A 17,162-nucleotide genomic window follows, 5' to 3' on the forward strand; every position below is an offset into this window, starting at 1 on the left:
GCGCCCTAGTGTGCCCGGGCTCCCCCAGCATGCTGGTCTCTTTCAGTGTGGTTATCTTTTATTAGATATTCCTGGCATGAATGTGGAAAGGGGACCTTGGGGTCCACATGGGTGCCCCCCACTATTGGAAGAGTCTGAGGACTGAGGACGTTTGTCCCTGGGTTTACCCTGGAGGTGGCAGCACCTTTTCCATCCCAGCTGCCCTCTCTGAAGGGTATCACACCCTTGATTCTACTGTATTCAGTCTCTCCTTGGGAAACTGGTATGTTCCAGAATATTCCAGGACTTCCTAGCCTGTCTCCTGTCCTCACACTGTCACTCACCCACCAGGGCTTCCTGCAGTGATGCTGCTAGAATGACTCTCAGACGCAGAAGCGTCACCTAAGACCTAGGCTGCTCCCAGCAGCCTGTCGGGCTCCCTTGACCCGAGCTCAGGCCACACTGCGACGCGGGGGCAGAACCCGCCCTCCTTCCTGGGGTGGGACCACGGCCCAGCTCCGACACCGGCCCGCACCGGCACGTCAGGTCGGCTTGGTTGTGTCCCGGGCAATGGCACCTCCTGTCCCTGCACCTGGCCTGGCCTGGGCTGGAGCCGACAGGAACAGATTTAACTGTTAGACTCCGTGGAAAGGGGTCCCGTGACCTTGCCCTCCAATGGGTCGTGATCAACAGATTGAATTCTACAAAGAACAAAATTAGTTTCTATTCTACTTCGTGTTTCTTTACTTGCTGTTTTACACATACATTCACACATACACATTCGTGCCCCAGACTCTATTCCAGGATGATGTTTCTGTGGCTACTTGTGGTGCACGATACAAATCTCAATTTATTATGTTAGCACAAGGGGCATTTTCCTTCACGAAAGTATTTATAGTCTAAGCCAGTGGGAAGGACTGAGATTTAATTGCCACAACCAGCAAGAACCGGGTGCTGTGGATACGACAGTGATGGCCAAGCCAAGACCAACAGGAACGTAGAGGCGGCCACCAGCCCTGCGCTCAGTGGGACAGAAACAACAGAGCATACCTTGGAGTGGGTGTTTGACACACTTTTATATAAAACTCTAGCAGATTCTTTTTCCCTGTAAAATGCAGCACACGCCCCAACATACTGGCTCTGGGCCCGCGCTCCAACCTCAGGCGTCCTGCACCTGCGTGTGCCCACACTCGGCCCATGCCTCCTCCGTGCACTCGACTGCGTGTCCAGGTAGCCCTGCCCTGAGGTAGCGGCTTCTGCACACATTCCTCTTGGCACGCGTGAGAGAAAGTACCGCATCTGTGGAAATCAAGGCGGACTGCCCAGAGTTAGAGCAGAGAAAGGCCATCGTGGTCCTAGAGATAAGGGACTGGACCAGAGGCACACCACGAACAGAACCTTCGAAGTAAAGAGAAAAGGTCTCCAGCTTGGAGAGAGGGGTGTGGAGCCGCGTGGCTTGCAGGATGTGGCTTCCCAGGTCGCAGCCCCAAGGAAGTCTCCGGAAGCAGCACCAGTTCTGATGGGGGAGCAGAACAGCCAACATCCTCAGTCAGGGTCTGAGTCAGGGTCCGAGGAGAGCTGCCCCTCCATGGTCTCGCACATGGCGTCCTGCAGGGATGTGAGGTGGCCCCGGGGACTCATCCCCATGGGCTGGATGACTCTGTGCCTGCAGGGAAAGGCAAAGGCGCAGTGGTCTGGGGACAGGGCCCAGGGGGCCGGGCAGGGGTCCTTGCTCACCCCTGGCTGCTACCTTCCTCTCCACCAGGTGGGGAAGCCTGGGTGGGACCTTGCCTTAATCAGGTCCAAATCTCAACTGCTACCTCATGGCTTTAAGATATTAGGCAGTTTTTAAATTTCTCTGGGCCTCCATGTCTGTAAAACGGCACGATACTGATCTCAACCTAACCCTCCCCTGGGGGATTTCCTCCAGGGCAAGTGATACCTGGCTTCCGTAGCGCAGCCTTGCTGGACGCCGAGCCCTCCCCCGATCCCGCATCCCGGGGCTCCCCCGCTTGGCTGCAGGCCCTCCCCACGCCACACACCTGGAGAGCTTGTCAAACATGTTCACCAGCTTCATGGCCTCGTGCTCCTTCTGCTCCTCCGTCATGCCCTCCATGGGGTTGGGCAGCTTCTCCTCCACCCTCCCGGTCACCGGGTTTATGCTGTTCCCAGGGGGAGGGAGCACGGGGAGTGCATTAGTGACTCCAGGACAGGAGTGGCGCGAGGGGTCGGTGAAGTCCCACCTTTTCCCACTCAGGCCTGGACTGGCAAGAAGCCCATTCCCCCACGGGGTGAGGGGGCCAAGGCGACTGCAGGAAGGACCTCCCTCCAGGAGCAGCACAGCCAGCCAGCTCCTGACACCTGACCGTCCTCGGTCTCTGTGTTCTCAGAACGACACAGATTGACGTCGGGCCAGACATCACTTGGGAACGGATGCCTGATCTGGAAGACCCTGCCCGTCTGTCATCCTGTCCCGCCCACCCCACAGGGGTCCACATGGGTGTAGAGCCGGGACCAGGGGGCCGTGGGAGGAGCCCCGAATGCTGGAGGCGCACACCTGGCCTTGGCTTCCTTGTACTCGTCCGTGTCCGTGTCCTCGTCCTCTGAGTACTGGCCCTCGGGCCGGCCCCCCGACATGAGGCCCCTGGCAGCCAGGAGGCCCGCAGCGTTCCCGTAGCCTGTGTACTTGATGAACCGCGGCACTGGGGGGCAGGGCAGGGGTCAGTGTGCGCTCGTGGCCAAGGCAGGGCGGGCCGGGCCCGGCTCCCCGACTCACCGCTCTCTGAGCACAGGACAAACAGGAACTCGGCAGCCACCCTCTTCACGTCCGTGTCCAGGTGTGTCATGAGGCGGACGAGCTTGTTTCGCAGCAGCTCCCCGACCTCAGGCCGGGTCTTCACGTCCCGCAGTGGGGGCAGCACCTGGGGAGGCAGCTGTCCCTCAGCCTTGGCTGGGAGCAGCCGGGTCTGTGACCGGGCCCAGCCCGCACGCCCAAGGAGTGCCAGCCCCGCTGCCCCGTACCTGGGCCTTCAGGAACTTCCTGGCCGGGCGGTGCCTGCGGGCGCACTCCGTCAGCACGCTCAGCACGGGAGCCACGCTCTCCTTCAGCCTGTGCGTCTGCGGAGGGGCCTCTGTCACGGGGGCTGTGCGCCCACCAGTCGCGAGGCCGGCCGGGGGCGGGCTGCGCACGTATTTGCACACGCACCCCAGCCGGTCCAGGGGGGCAGGGGCTTGGGAAGGGGCCCCACGGCAGTCAGCCAGCCCAGGGCCTTTTTCAGCTTTGAAAGGGACACGACCAGGAACTAACTCAGGAAGTTACTTGCAAGCTTTGGAACTTGGGGCAAATAACTACTTTCAGTCTAACTTCCTCAACTACAAACCAGGGTTATGGAAACACAAAGCACTTAAAGCTGTCAGTACACCACCGGCACACAGTGCTCTCAGGAAACGGTGGCAAAAAGAACAGAATCTCTACTCTGTGCAGAGAGCAGGGAGTTTCTTACCCCCCCCCCCCAGCCTCCCACGGTCCCTCCCTGGACCCCAACAGCAGCAGTGGCAGCAACAGGCCCAGATGACCGCGGCCCACGTGTCCAGCCCCAGCTTCCCGTCCTGAGCGGCTCACACGCCGTGAGCATCCCCTCCTCAGGCAACGGGGACTGCCAGAGGTCCACGAAGTCTCGGTTGGCTGCTCTACAGCCTGCCTAACGTCCACAAGCCCCCGGAAGCTGGTTCGAGGCCCAGCTGTCCGCGTGGTCCACGGTGCAGCCACAGAAATCAGAAGGAACCTCTGTTCAGAGGCTTCAGTGGGTCTCCTCCGGACGCTAAGGGACAGCTGAGGCTGCTATCAAGGGCTGCCTGCACGGTGACACCAGGAGCCCAAGGGTCAAAAGCTGGGATTGGGGGCTTCTCGGATCCACTCAAAAAGGATCCACAAAAAGATCTAAAGAAGAACAAGCACCTTGCTAGATTTTGACAAACTTGTTTCCTTGTAATCGGCAACAGTGAAACCTTCCAGTGTGGGGGGGGGCATCCACGTGCTCCCCAGGGAGGACCTGGACGCAGCCTGGCAGCTGGAGGAACTGCCCGAATCACACCCAGACGACCCCACTTACCAGTGTGGACGGGGCAGAGGCAGTGACCAAGGCTGTGCAGGAAGGCCAGGCGGAGCCCCCCGGGAGCCTGCACAGCCGTCCCCAGCCTACCTGGTGCAAACGCTTCTCCAGGAAGCCGAGGAGGGCACGAATCACATCCATGTTCGCTCCCATGAACTCCAGGGAGCCTTTGTGTGGCTCCAGGGTGAGGAGGATGTCCAGGCAATTCAGGGGCAAGTTGCCCAGAAGGTTCACTGTGTGGCTGAGGACAAATGAGGGGATCTTAATAGGCCCTGCTGGGGCTACACATGACATGAGCCAGCACCTGGGGGCCCGAGGAGCAGCCCGAGGGACCCAAGCTAAGGGCAGGGCCTGATCTCAAGGCCCCCCCCAACAGGAGGAGACAGCACTCTCTGCAGATGCCCCGCCTGCCCCACCCTGTCTGGGCTGAAGCACCAGATCTCTAGAACCCAGAGCAGCCCAGAAGCAGGTCACCCAAGAACGGGGGCAAGGGACCAAGGTGCCTTGTAAATACCACGCCACCTGTCACCACTGGTCAAGGTCCAGGTAGCATGTTCCTGCCACCAAATTCATGGCTCTCGTCTAGCATCATGCTGGTAGCACCAGGGGCTCTTTGGAAACACACTGACGTCCAGCCCCACCCACATGCCCCCCTGGGGTGGGGCCCCGGCTCCCAGCTGGTTCTGCTCCCCGGCCAGGGCCACCGTCTGGCTATCTGAGCACACCCCCCTCCCAGGACAGCCCCGCCCTCACCCATGGAACTCCTCCGTGCGGTCTCCAGCAGCAGCAACCATCACGCAGTGCCGGAGGAGGGTGCCCAGGTACCGGTAAAGGGCAGCGTCTTCCTGGTCAAAGAAAGGGGTTCCCGTGAGGGCAACCCCCACTCCTCCCCACCTCTGTCGGCTGAAGTTCTACCATCTCTGCACCCCAGGCCTGCGTGCACTGACTGTGGGTCTCTACTGCACTCCCGGCCCCTGGCGACTTTGGCCAGTGCTAGAGCTAAAGACCACCATTGCGGGTTCCCTAAAAACCCCACCGGTTTTCTTCTCAGAGCACTGATCAAGAACGTTAATGTATCTCCTTGGAACGAAGTCATGCCCTGTGCCTGGCCCCACACCCACGGCCTCATGGTGGAGGGTCTCCCACAGTCTCCCCCCACCACACACGCAGCCCTCCTGTCAGGCCTCAAGTGCCAGAAGCGGCTCCACCCCCCTCAGAAACCTTCCTTGAGGCCCCTGCCCGGAACAGGCATCCCCTGGGCCTCCTCCCGGCAGGCTGGGAGGTCCCGTCCACGCCACGTCTGACACCCAGAACCGTGAAGGTACCCGGTGAGAGGCACGGCCAGGAAACCTCTGGGCCGAGCTGGGCCCACCCGTGGGCTCAGGTCAGCCCTCACCTCTTCCACCTCCCTCTTGACAGAGTCGAAGGTAATGTTGAAGAGCACTTTGAGGATCTCCATGGCCCGCTCCGTCTCCTGGGGAGGAAGGAGCTTGGGAGGGCTCTCTCCAGGAGTGCCCCCCAGCGTCAGCTCCAGGGTGTCCGTCAGCAAGCGGACTCCGTTCAGCTCCTGAAACAGCTGCTGCCGCACGTCAGTGCGCAACGCCGTCAGCAGGAAGAGGAGCCGCAAGTCAAAGAACTGAACGTCGTGGGGGAAGCTCCTCTCGCCGTACAGGCTCACACGCTCCGCCAGCTTCGCCACCAGGCGGGCCTCGGCCGCCAGCGTCTGTGCCAGGGGGCTGCTGAGCACGAGGTTGCACAGGCACTTGAGGGACTCAAGCACAACATCCATGTCCGGGGGCTCCGTGGCGGATTCTTCGGAGGCCGAGATGCCAGCATAGCAGGCCAGTGCCCGAAGGCTCTGGCGGCTGGTGAAGGGATCCAGGCAGCTGCGGTCCCGGGACAAGATTCGGACACTCTGAAGCCAGGTGACACGGTGGGAGGCTGGTAAGCCCTGCTCCAGGACCGAGACCAGCAGCTCCGCCAGCCTCTGTAGGCAGAGAGAAGGACGGCTCCACCACGCCCCTCTTCCTGGGCCGCCCGTCCCTGCCCCGTTACCCCTTGGGCCGGCACCCACCTTCCGGTCCTCCTGTTGGGCATCATCGAACGTGAAGCTCTGGGAGTGCTGGAGAGAGACCCAGTGGGCTCGAGTCCACCCGGGGGCAGGGCGCGGACCGGGCGGCTGCCAGTCGCCGCTCAGGACCGAGGGCCGAGTGTGCACGCGCCCCACCCCCGCGCACCCGCCGCCCGGCGGGGGCACCCCACTCCCCCCGGCCACTCGCCCCACACCTGGTCCCCCACCCCGCCGCGCTCCCCGGGGTTCACTCGCAGCGCCCGCCGGACACGCGCGTGCACCACTCGCCCCCTCCGAGCCCGTCCCACGGCCTGGGGCTGCCGCTCACCTCCCGGTTGTACATCCGCAGAGCCTCCATAATCACGTCTTCCTCCCCTGTCGCCACGGCTTCCGCAACCGCCCGGGGCTCCATGGCGCCCCCGGGACCGCTGCCGGGAAGCTCCGGCCGGCTGGGCGGAGGTCCAGCTCCGCGGTCCCGGGCCGCAGCTCGCCGGCCCCGCCCTGGCCCAGAAAGCCCCGCGTCGGCTCGCGGGGGAAGCCGGGAAGGGGCGTGCGGAGCGCGCAGAGGAGGCCGGAACGCGGTGAACGCCGCGCGGTCGAGGCCAGGAGGGGCGTGCGCGCCTTAAGGTGGAGCGCCTTAAGGTGGCGCGGCCCGGAGCAGCGCGGGCGGATTGAAGACCGGGCCGCCGACTCAGCCCCAGCTTCAAGACCCCACTGAGTGACCGGCCACCCTCAGAAACGAAGCGCCCTGAGCCGAACAGTGACCCACTCAGTTCTTGGGCCGGAATTTCTAACCGGAGAGGAGCTCAGCCCCCCGGCCTTCCCTGCTACACACACACTGACGCCCCTCTGTGGGTCACACAGAACGACTGGGAGGCAGAGCGGAAGCCCAAGTCCTGAGCCACATGGTTTGCTAGGCGTGTGTCGCGCGCCTACTGCGTGCAAGGCACTGGGGATGCGGGCGAGCAGGACCCACAGGTCCCTGCCTTCGTGGAGCTTATATTCCAGAGGGGAAGACAGACGAGGAAAAACCAACCAGACGACTCGAAGCGGTCACAGTACAAAGGGCTCTGAGAAGTGCCATTTTCGGTGAGACCAGCGACAGGAAGCGAGCCAGGAAAAGATCTGAAAGAAGGTCCCTCCAAGCAGAAGCAGCAGCAAGTGCAACGGTGGGAACGATCGTGGTGGGCCGAGGAAGGGGGGAGCGGGGCGGGGAGGTCAGGATGGAGGTGAAGCCAGACGCAAAAGCCCGTCTCAGTGGTTGTCACGGGGATTAGAGGACACGCGGGAAACGCCCCTCCGGGGATGGGTAACGTGTAAGCATGTCCCACGCCCTCTCCTAGCCGGCATCTGCTGAGCGCCTACCCAGGGGCCCGGTCCTCCCCCGGCGCCCACCACCACCCCCATCTTTCATTTTCCCGTTGTTCTCCGCTGTTTCACGGCGCGCTCAGTCGCTCCAGGCGCTGTCCGAGGACCTGAGCCCCACCGGGCCAGGCCTCAGCCCACTACACCCGGGCTTCCCACTGTTCCTGCCGGCGGAGCCCGCTCCTCTCCCTCGGCCTGCCGGGGTGCTCCTCAGCACTAAGCTACCGGCCCACCCGGCCGCCCCAAGTCAAACAGCCCCGCCCCGCCCCGTTTCCGGGCGGAGAAGCGACGTCATTTCCGTTCCCGCCTCGTCGCCGGCCCCGCCCCCGCGGCCCGAAGGCGAGCGAGCCTGAGAAGGAAGGGGCGGGGCAGCTCGGGGCGTGGTCTGCGTGGGCGGGACCGGAAGCCCCTGTCCCGTGACCGCGCCGCGTTGGAGGCGGTGGTTGTGAGGCGGCGGCTCCGAGGCGGCGTCGGCGAGCGGGGCTTGGCGCGGGGCGCGATGGCGGACTGGGCCCGGGGTGAGCGCGGGAGAGCGGGGCCTTTGGGGACGAGGCCGTCCCCAAGAAGCGACACCGTTGCCCGCGGGAGTCGTGTGTGCCCGCCCCTGCCCCGCTGGGGTGACCGCGGCGCCGAGGACGCTGCCGGGGAGGCCAGGTTTCGGCCGGCGCCGCCCCGGGGACGGGAACTGGGTGGGCGGCGCAACCGCTCTGGGCCGGGGTTCTCTGGGGTCCCTGTCCCCGCCGCTCTCCGCGAGGTCATCCTGCGTGCGGTCGCGGTGGGCTGGAGCACGGACCGGGCCTGGGCTGGGCCGCCCCCGGGGGAGGCTGTGTGCGGTGGGAGGGTCCAGCAGGCCTCTGCTGACTTGGACCCTGAGCGCCCCGTTTCCCCTTTCGAAGCCCGTGTTCTCGTCTGCAGTGGGATGTTGATGCTTTTTACGCTGGGCCGTAGTGACGATTGAAGGAATTAACGAACAGGAAATGGTTGGCAGGACGCAGCTCCTCTTGTTTTGGCATCCGTACATGTCAGCGATTCCTGGGACTGCGCCACTCCCCTTAGATGGGTCGCGTTGAGGCTGCTTTTTCCATGCTTTGGGTCAGTGGGGACTTTGCACTCCGCGCTGTGAGGGTGGCAGTTCTCACCCACCTGATGTGCCAGGCACTCCTTGTCATCTGGCCCAGCCTGTCACAGGCCGGGTCTCTGCAAGCGCTGTGCTCAGGGTGTTGCAGGAAGCCCTGTGTGAGATGCAGACCAAGGATCTGCCTTCCGGTTCGACCTGAGCTCCCATTTGGCGGGGTTGGGGAGCTTTGCTCAGTCAGTTTCTGTGTGGTGAGGGCCTTGCTCATGTCTCGTCTTGGTTACTTGTTACCTCTGCAAGACCCAGTTGAAAGGCTGTCCCTGCAGGCCGTGCTGGGTGTGCTTGCTAAGTCTTTCCCAGGTCCTCAACGGAGTCCCCTCTCTGTCTGAGGTTGGGGTGCACATGCGCAGATGGGACGTCTGCACAGGCCAGTGCTGCATCTCAGCAGCAGCCTGGGGCTCGGTCCAGGTTCTGGTCCAGTCGTTTTCAGAAAGTGCTGATTGGACTGAACCCGGCTCGGGTGGCTGCCCACGCCCACTCGGACGTGTATGCAGGACGTGTGTTCACAAAACAGGTGCTCACGCGTGTCGTCCTCTACGCAGCCTGTGTCACGCTGGAACTCGGGTTAGAGCTGGACCTGCTCAGCAGACACGGGTGGGCCCAGTCCCCGTGGCTGTCACCATCTACGGTGCCAGACACCATGGGAATGAGAGGGGTCAGGGGCTGTGCTTGGGTGGATGCAGCCCCTCATCTGCTTGCTTTCTCGCAGGCCAGAGCCCTGGTGCTGTGGAAGACCTTCTAGACCGGGAGAACAAGCGGATGACTGACAGCCTGGCCTCCAAGGTCACCAGGCTCAAATCGGTCAGTCGTGGTCCCCTTCCTCCACTTTTTCCTGGTGCTCTTGGGGAGTGGGGCTGTGGGGAGGCCCGAGGGCCTGGGGGCGGGGGGTTTCAGGCAGTTTTCTGTGCTCGTTGTCTAATTCCTGGTTATGGTCACTTTCACGAGGCCCCAGGGGACACCTGGACCTTTCTGAGCTCTGTTGGTGACACCGTGTCTGGCAGAGCTGTTGACAGGATCTGGCTGGGGTGGGTGAGCATCACGCCTGCCTGGCCTGACCCTGCTCTCTCTGTGTCCCGACCAGCTGGCCCTGGACATTGACAGGGATGCAGAAGACCAGAACCGGTACCTGGATGGGATGGTAAGGGTCCGCCCACGCCGCCCGCTGCGTCTCCTCTCCTCCAGCGCTGGTGCGGGTGGGTGGTCGAGGCCCCGCTCCTGTGTGACCCTGCTGGGATTCCTCCTTCAGGACTCGGATTTCTCGAGCATGACCAGCCTGCTTACGGGGAGCGTGAAGCGCTTTTCCACGATGGCAAGGTCTGGGCGAGACAACCGGAAGCTTCTGTGTGGTGTGGCCGTGGGCCTAATCGTGGTCTTCTTCATTCTCTCCTACTTCTTGTCAAGGACAAGGACGTGAGCCAGTGGGAGCTGGTTTCTGTGATTGCCAAGGGTAGCCCAGGTCTTCCCCACCTGGTGTCCTGGGCTCCCAAGGCCTTAGGTCCAAGATACTCCTTTGAAATTGCAACTGTGGGTTAGGAATCTTCCTGTGTGGTAGGAGGCTGCGGCTGCCTCTGACTTGATGAGCTCATGTGGGCTGGTCCCATGTATAGAAAGGACCCTTTCATTTGGGGACACCAAGGCCCGGCCTCTGTCCCCATCCCTGGGTGCCAGAGACATCAGCAGAGCTGGGGCCACAGTGTGTCAGGAGGAGCCAGGATTGAACAGCTGTGGAATCCTGGGAGTGGTCACCTGTGCCCGGCAGCTCTTGTCCCACCTCTCTGAGCTCTGGCGTTTTAAGGCCCCTCTGGCGTGTCCCGTCTGAGCGAGGCCACGTCTGTGATCCAAAGTGTCTGGAGCTGACACAGGAAGGGTCTGTGACTATGAACCCCAGGTGAACGCCATGTACCCCGACTGAGGGTCCTCGGCCTGGAGGTGGCAGTTACTCTTGGCTGGGGTTGCTGAGCGCAGGCGTACCAGCAGGACTTCCTGCGGGCGTCCTGTGTGCGTGCCTTCAGCCCCGTGGGTGAAGCCAGAGCCCTGGGAGGGACAGGCCTTGTGGAGGACGGAGTGGACGCTGCCTTGGCTTTGGCTACTGGGCCGGGCTCCTCCTGGGTCACGTGGCTGTGTCTCCAGGAGCAGAAATTGAATTCGCAGGTTTCGTGCCCCACCCGGCACCACAGATGGGTTTCCGGGAGAGCAGCCCTAGAAATGGGCCGGTCTGGCAGAGACGGGGTGGGGGCTTCCCTGTGAGGGCCATCTTCGTGGGTCCCCTGGGCCACCTGCCGAGATGTGTTGCCACGCGGTTTACTGGTACTTTCACCTGCCACCGGGCCCAGCCAGTCTCCCTGGCTGTCATGGAGCCCTGTGCCACCCTCCTTGTCCCCAGCTTCTGCAGACTGCCTTCCCACCCCCTCTCCCTGGGCCCTCACTGCCCACTGGTCCCGGCCGACATCGCTGTGGACCAAACCACTGGGCTGGCAGGGCAGCAACTGTTTCCCTCCTCAAGGTGAGGTCCCAGCCCTCTTGCCTTGGCATAAAAACACCTTTAGGAAGGAGCCAAGTGGCTGTGTCCCCTCTCTGTCCTTGTTCCCATCTTCTGCCTCCTGGTCATCCCCTCTCACTGTCCACCCACTGGTGTGGCCACACCGTATGTCTTGGCGGTACAGAAGTGCTCTGAGCGCCAGGCTGACACAGATGAGCCACGGCCCCACCCTGGTCTGACCTGCAGCCTCCCCTCCTCTTCCTCACGGCAGGCCCATCCTCCGCACGCGCCCACCACGGCCCCTCTGCTCGTCACCCGCCTTTCCATCGCGTTGCCTCCTGGGGGGGGGGTCCGCCTGCTTCCTCCCCCCCCAGTGCCCGCGCTCGTCTCCCCCTTGAGGTTGGCTCACCTGCCTCTGGGTCCCTGGGGCTTTGCTGTCGCCCCGAAGCCCTCCCGGCCGGGCCGGGCCAGCTTCCCGCTTGCGTTCTCCTTGATGTCCGTCTGCAGGCCCGTCATTCCTGACCCCCCAGCGTCTTTGTGTGCCATGGCTCGGCATGGTCCTCTGCTCATCAGGGCTTGTCCCCTGGTCACCAAGCATGGTGGCAGGTGCCTCTGTCTTGTCCCCACGTGTCACTGCAGGTGGCACGGCCACACCCCAGCTCCGTGTGCCCCCGTCTTTTCCTGGACCACGCGGGGCGACCGCCACGTGCCGAGAAGCTGAGCTGTGGGAGCCAGAGGAGGCCGCAGACCAGGCTGAGGCTGCCTGTCGGGAAGTGATTTGCCGTCTCTGAGCGGCTCCCTGGCCGCCTCTGTCCCCACCCAGCTGCTTTGGGGTGTGAGTCGCGCTTCCTTCTGGCTGGCTTTTCTTTCCCCTCGCTGTGTCAGACCTGACCCCCTGCACACCTCACTCCCTGGGCAAGTGGGGTTTGCTGACTTGACCTCTGACACCAGTAGAGCACAAAGGGACCTTGGGGGCCCACGTAAGGGTCGGGGGTGCCCACTCTGCCAGGTGAGGACAAACTGCCAGCTCTGTCTCATAATTCAAGGGCAAGACACACTAACAGTGAAAAGTGGAATAAATGTGCCTCAGAGAGAAGTGATCCTGTGGTCTGTCGTCTTCATTCCTGGGGATTTGAGGGAGTTTTGTCTGGAGCTGACCCGGCCCACAGGCTGGCTGTGGGTTCCGGTGCTATAAACCCTCCCCCTTCCCGTCCTCAGCCTTGGGGGGTCCCGTGTCCCCCTCGTCCACCCGCCAGGGCTGGCTTGGGCAGGGCAGTGACAGTCACGGCTTCCTGCTGCCCGGCCCTTCCCTGCCCAGGTGCCTGAGGACAATGGGGTGAGGGTAGCGTCGCCTCATGGGGGCGAGTGAGTGGACGTGAGGTGCTCAGAATGCGCAGCTTGGCGCGGTCACAGCCCAGCGGGGGCAGCCGCGCTGTGTGCAGGTGCCGGCGATGGTCCCACGGCACGCCTGGCAGGGCCACCCGCCCTGAAGTGCCCTCCCGCGAGGCGGAGGTGAAGTGGAGTCCACTCCCTGGGCCTTGGGCTCCCGGGCAGCCTCTGGAAAGGCCCTCCTCAGGCCCAGCCGACAGCGCCCCCTTTCCTGTCCTGTCCTCGTCCTCCCTGTGTTGCCTGTCGGTGTGCAGCAGGTCACCCTAAAACTTCTTCGCCAAAATAGCGGTAGTGCCTGGTTGTCTGGTGACTGTGGTGGGAGCGGGAGCCGGCCCAGCGGGGGTGGCCGTCTGCCCTGCTGCGCCGTGTGGGGCTGGGGCCGCCCGCGCCTGAGGCCCCCTCAGGGCAGCGCTGGCGTGAGGAGGGCCTGGCAGGGCCGACTGCCCGGGACACTGCGTGTGGCCTCACCAGGCACCGAGCTTCCTCACCACAGCAGCGGTGCCGGATGCGAACGGACGCGGGGGCCGGGGGTGTTTAGGCAGAAGCTGCTTCCTTGCTGTGTGCCTGGACCGAGAAGTCAGCTGGCGTCGCTTCCGACACAGTGTCACAGGCTCCAGTCCAGGGTCACAGGGAGACACGGCCCCACGTCCCAGGGGGCGGCGCTGAGCACAGGCCGGCCGTCTTCCAGGTTCCAGGCAGAAAGCAGCAGGACCTCGGGTGAGGGGCAGGGTGTCTGAGGCTCCCTGGCCCTGGAAGCCCGGATGGGACCCCTTGTGGGCCAGTGCTGACAAGGGGGGACGTTTCTGGGAAAGCTTGATCTTTCCAAGACAAAACCTTGCTAATGGAATCCATGATTTATTAAATAATCTGGGCATAGCAGGAAACAAGATTAGCACATGGGAAAGTAGCATAGAAAAAATAACTGGTCACAACTGTCCAAACGAGCGTGCTCTGCCCTGCAGGGCCAGGCTGGCTGCAGCCCAGCGGGCGGAGACGCGTCCGGAATCTGCCGCGGGAACGCCGTGCCTGCGGCCGGGCTAGTCCACGTCCACGTCCACCACCAGCGGCGTCATGTAGTCCGAGTGTTTGATGCCGAAGGTGACGATGGGGGCGCAGGGCTTGGTCATGGTCACCTGGGAGAGGAGAGGCGGTGAGGGCCGCTGCACCCGTCCCCACCCTGCAGACCGTCTGCCCTGGCTGGGGCCCCGCTAAGCCCAGGCCCGAGGCGGCCACGCACCAGGGCTGTTGCCGGATGTGGACACGGAGCAGCAGGGCGGGGCCCCGGCCCTGTGTCCTTGAAGGGTTGTCACTGGGGCTAGTGCTGCTGAGGAATGGGGTCCTCCGGGCTCAGGCCCTTCCCCTCCCCCTCTCCCAGCTATGCCCCTGCCTCGGGCTGTGTACCCCCCAAGGCTGTGTCCTCACCCCTCCAGCCCGTATCCCCCTCTGTGTACCCCCCAAGGCTGTGTCCTCACCCCTCCAGCCCGTATCCCCCTCTGTGTATCCCCCAAGGCTGTGTCCTCACCTCACCCTCCCCAGCCCGTATCCCCCCTGGGCTGTGTCCCCCTCCCCTGCCCCACCCCCCCCCCTGCTGTGCTCCCACCCCCCCCATCCCCCGAGGCTGTGTCCCCCTACACTGGGCTGTGTCCCCCCTCCTGACCCCACTTTCCTGGGCCTGCGCTCTCCAACTCCAGGCCACCCACTGGGCCACAGAGCTCCACACCCCCCCCACCCCCTTTCCCCACCATCTGTGGGAAAATTGTCTTCCAAGAAATTGGTCCCTGGTGCCCAAAAGGTTGGGGACCACGACTGTAGGCCATGTCCCCCAGCGCGCTCTCCCACACCCCACCCAGGCTGTGCCCCCCGCCCCCTGGGCCTGTGCTCTTCCCAGACCTTCTCAGGGCTGTGGGCTCCCGGTCCTGGCTTGAGGGTCTTGTCCCCCGGGGGCTGCACCCGGGCAGCCATGGTGTACTGTGGAGCCTTGATCTTGGTCACCTGCACGTCGGTCTGACGGTAGGCCGCGGGACCCGGGGTCTGCGGGGCAGGGGAGGCTCAGACGGGCCCAGCCTGCCAGGGCTCGCGGCGCCAGGGGGCGGGCCAGCAGCCTGGGACAGCGCCTGTGCGCCAGAGTCCCCTCCCGCCTTCTGACACACTGAGGGGACCACGCCCACTGCGTGGGGGACACCTTCCCGTGGGAGATCCTGGCCTCGCTCGGGCAGCGCCGTGCCTCCGTGAGCCCGAGTGTGTGTGGCCCCCGGCCAGTGGGGACGCGTCCTGTTGGGCGGGAGGGCCGTGCCCGGGCTGGGGATCAACGGTGGGTTTCAGGCCCCTCAGTGGCCCCAGGCACAGGCCCAGCCTCTGCACTGGCAGTTTCCGAAGCCGAAACTCTTCCCCCAAATGGCTCGCGGCTCATTTTCTCCTTTTCCCTCCTCCCACGCTGCTCGAGACTGCCTCTCCCCTCCAGACGGCGCCGCGGAAATCCCTTCTGTGCGTGTCCTGTGTCCTCGGCACTGCGCCTGCCGCCGGCCCGGCCTCGCCCCCCTGGGCTGTTGTCCACCCGTCCCACCACGGCAGTGTCGCCCGGCACCTGGCAGGGACCCAGGGCAGGGCTGGGGGGCCGAGGGGTGTCAGCAGGGCAGGGTCAAGCCAGTGGTCCTGGGTTCGGGGGAGGGGTCTCGTGGGGGGCAGTGCTGCGCCCTTGGCGGGTGTGACCCTTGCCTTGTGCAGGTCGTCGCTGAAGCTGCCCAGCTTGCTGCGGCCCTTGATGGAGAAGGAGGGCTGGGAGACCTTGCCCACGGTGTGGGGCCCCGTCACGACGGGCAGCATGTACGCGGCCGGCCCTGCGGGTGCACGCAGAGCCTCAGGCCAGAGTGGCCCACAGGTTCCTTCCCCGGGGTTCTCCCCACTGTGCCGCCCGGCCCACGCACCCCGTCCCGGACCTCCCGTCCCGCTGCCGGGGGCTGTCTGGGCCGCACAGACCTGGGGTGCTGTCCACTCGGAAGGTCTTGGTCCGGGCAGAGATGGAGTGGCTGGGCGCGGAGTCGAACACGTGCTTGGCGGATTTCTCTGGAAAGTAGTCACCTGGGGGAGGAGCGGGGGGAGGGTGCTGGGACAGCGAGGGTACCTGGCTGAGTTTGGGGGCTCAAGGAGGACTCCTCGATATTCCAGGCACGGAGCCTCTGGGCCCCCACACAGATGGTGGCCGGGTCTGGCTGGGGGGTGTCCACGGTGGACACGCTAGCTGTGGACCTGGGGGACAAAGCTCGTTTCTGCGCAGGGACGGTGGGACCTGAGGTGTGTCAGGCCCCTGGACCAGGCGGAGAAAGGCCAGGTTGGAGCTTCTCTGCCCAGGCCTGATGGCGCCCCCCCGAGAGCAGACGGGGCGGGGCGGGGCCGAGGCGGGGGCCGGGGCCGAGGCGGGGCGGGGCCGGGGCCGGGGGCGGGGCCGAGGCGGGGTGGGGCCGAGGCGGGGGCGGGGCCGAGGCGGGCCGGGGCCGGGGGCGGGGCCGAGGCGGGGGGCGGGGCCGGGGCCGAGGCGGGGCGGGGCCGAGGCGGGGCGGGGCCGAGGCGGGGCGGGGCCGAGGCGGGGCGGGGCGAGGCCGGGGGCGGGGCCGGGGCAGGGCGGGCCCCTCCGTCCAAAGTAAGGAACCTGAGGCAGGTGACTCACCCGGGCCGGGGGTCAGCGTGGTCTTGGTGTGGTAGCGCCCCAGGATGGAGAAGGCAGGGCCCAGGTCCTTGCCGGTCCTCAGTATCTTGGGGTTCACGTTGTAGCGGGGCCCCGGGGAGCAGTTCTCTGCCAGGAGCATGGGGGCCCCTCGGAAGCTGTAGGCCGGCGCCCGCAGCTTGGTGGGCGTGTGCTTCACGAAGCCTGTGGGCCCGGTGGGCTCTGAGCAGCCGGAAGCCCGACCCGCCTCCTCCGGGTGGGTGTCAGGGAATGTGCCCCAGGCCCCCTGGACCCTGCGCAGCCCCCCGGCCCCCGGTCCCCTCAGGGCCCCGGCTCTTACCCGTGGTGGGTGGAATCAGGTACTTGGGTCCGGGGCTGCTGTAGAGGGCCATGATGGGCCCCCGGGGGCGATGGGGCCTCCAGGCGCCCACCCACAGCTCCTCCGCCATGGCCGGCTCTGTCCGCGGATGAGACTGTGACAGGTGCTGGGAAGCCCCTGCCCTGTCTCCTGCCGGCCCCGCTGCCCCCACCCCTGCTGCCGCGACGCTGACGGGGCAGGCCTGCCCCAGTGTCCCCCCTGCTGTCGCCGACGCTGACGGGGCAGGCCTGCCTCAGTGTCCCCCCTGCTGTCGCCGACGCTGACGGGGCAGGCCTGCCTCAGTGTCCTCCCTGCTGTCGCCGACGCTGACGGGCAGGCCTGCCTCAGTGTCCCCCCTGCTGCCACTGCCACTGACGCTGACGGGGCAGGCCTGCCTCAGTGTCCCCCCTGCTGTCACTGACGCCGACGGGGCAGGCCTGCCTCAGTGTCCCCCCTGCTGTCACTGACGCTGACGGGGCAGGCCTGCCTCAGTGTCCCCCCCTGCTGTCGCCGACGCCGACGGGGCAGGCCTGCCTCAGTGTCCCCCCTGCTGCCACTGACGCTGACGGGGCAGGCCTGCCTCAGTGTCCCCCCTGCTGTCGCCGACGCTGAC

The 17,162-nt window shown here is 65.0% G+C and overlaps 3 protein-coding genes across 7 annotated transcripts; 1 reads left to right on the top strand and 2 right to left on the bottom strand.

The window, feature by feature from the left end:
- Positions 1-809: 809 nt before the first annotated feature.
- RIC8A (RIC8 guanine nucleotide exchange factor A) lies at positions 810-7,643 on the bottom strand. 4 transcript variants are annotated; one of them, XM_069471901.1, is made up of 10 exons: positions 6,491-7,643; positions 6,166-6,213; positions 5,488-6,078; positions 4,845-4,936; positions 4,182-4,332; positions 3,001-3,096; positions 2,756-2,900; positions 2,537-2,681; positions 2,022-2,141; positions 810-1,645 (listed from the first exon to the last, which is right to left on the bottom strand). In XM_069471901.1, exons 1-10 carry the CDS (start codon positions 6,572-6,574, stop codon positions 1,525-1,527), a joined length of 1,593 nt encoding a protein of 530 aa, XP_069328002.1. In that variant the 5' UTR covers positions 6,575-7,643; the 3' UTR covers positions 810-1,524. The 4 variants fall into 4 exon arrangements, with proteins under 4 accessions (XP_069328002.1, XP_069328000.1, XP_069327998.1 ...); XM_069471899.1 differs by having other exon boundaries at positions 2,756-2,918; XM_069471897.1 differs by having other exon boundaries at positions 4,092-4,332.
- A 332-nt stretch (positions 7,644-7,975) lies between these two features.
- Positions 7,976-10,135, top strand: BET1L (Bet1 golgi vesicular membrane trafficking protein like). The gene is made up of 4 exons (XM_069471913.1): positions 7,976-8,045; positions 9,372-9,463; positions 9,744-9,800; positions 9,909-10,135. Exons 1-4 carry the CDS (start codon positions 8,027-8,029, stop codon positions 10,074-10,076), a joined length of 336 nt encoding a protein of 111 aa, XP_069328014.1. The 5' UTR covers positions 7,976-8,026; the 3' UTR covers positions 10,077-10,135.
- A 3,234-nt stretch (positions 10,136-13,369) lies between these two features.
- On the bottom strand, positions 13,370-16,648 carry CIMAP1A (ciliary microtubule associated protein 1A). 2 transcript variants are annotated; one of them, XM_069470445.1, is made up of 6 exons: positions 16,532-16,648; positions 16,195-16,395; positions 15,507-15,608; positions 15,246-15,367; positions 14,421-14,561; positions 13,370-13,663 (listed from the first exon to the last, which is right to left on the bottom strand). In XM_069470445.1, the coding sequence occupies exons 1-6, from the start codon at positions 16,638-16,640 to the stop codon at positions 13,568-13,570; spliced, it is 771 nt and encodes a 256-aa protein (XP_069326546.1). In that variant the 5' UTR covers positions 16,641-16,648; the 3' UTR covers positions 13,370-13,567. The 2 variants fall into 2 exon arrangements, with proteins under 2 accessions (XP_069326546.1, XP_069326547.1); XM_069470446.1 differs by lacking the exon at positions 14,421-14,561 and having other exon boundaries at positions 13,420-13,663; positions 16,532-16,640.
- Positions 16,649-17,162: the final 514 nt, after the last annotated feature.

This window comes from Eulemur rufifrons, chromosome 6, assembly GCF_041146395.1.
Source record: "Eulemur rufifrons isolate Redbay chromosome 6, OSU_ERuf_1, whole genome shotgun sequence".
Lineage (NCBI taxonomy): Eukaryota > Metazoa > Chordata > Mammalia > Primates > Lemuridae > Eulemur > Eulemur rufifrons.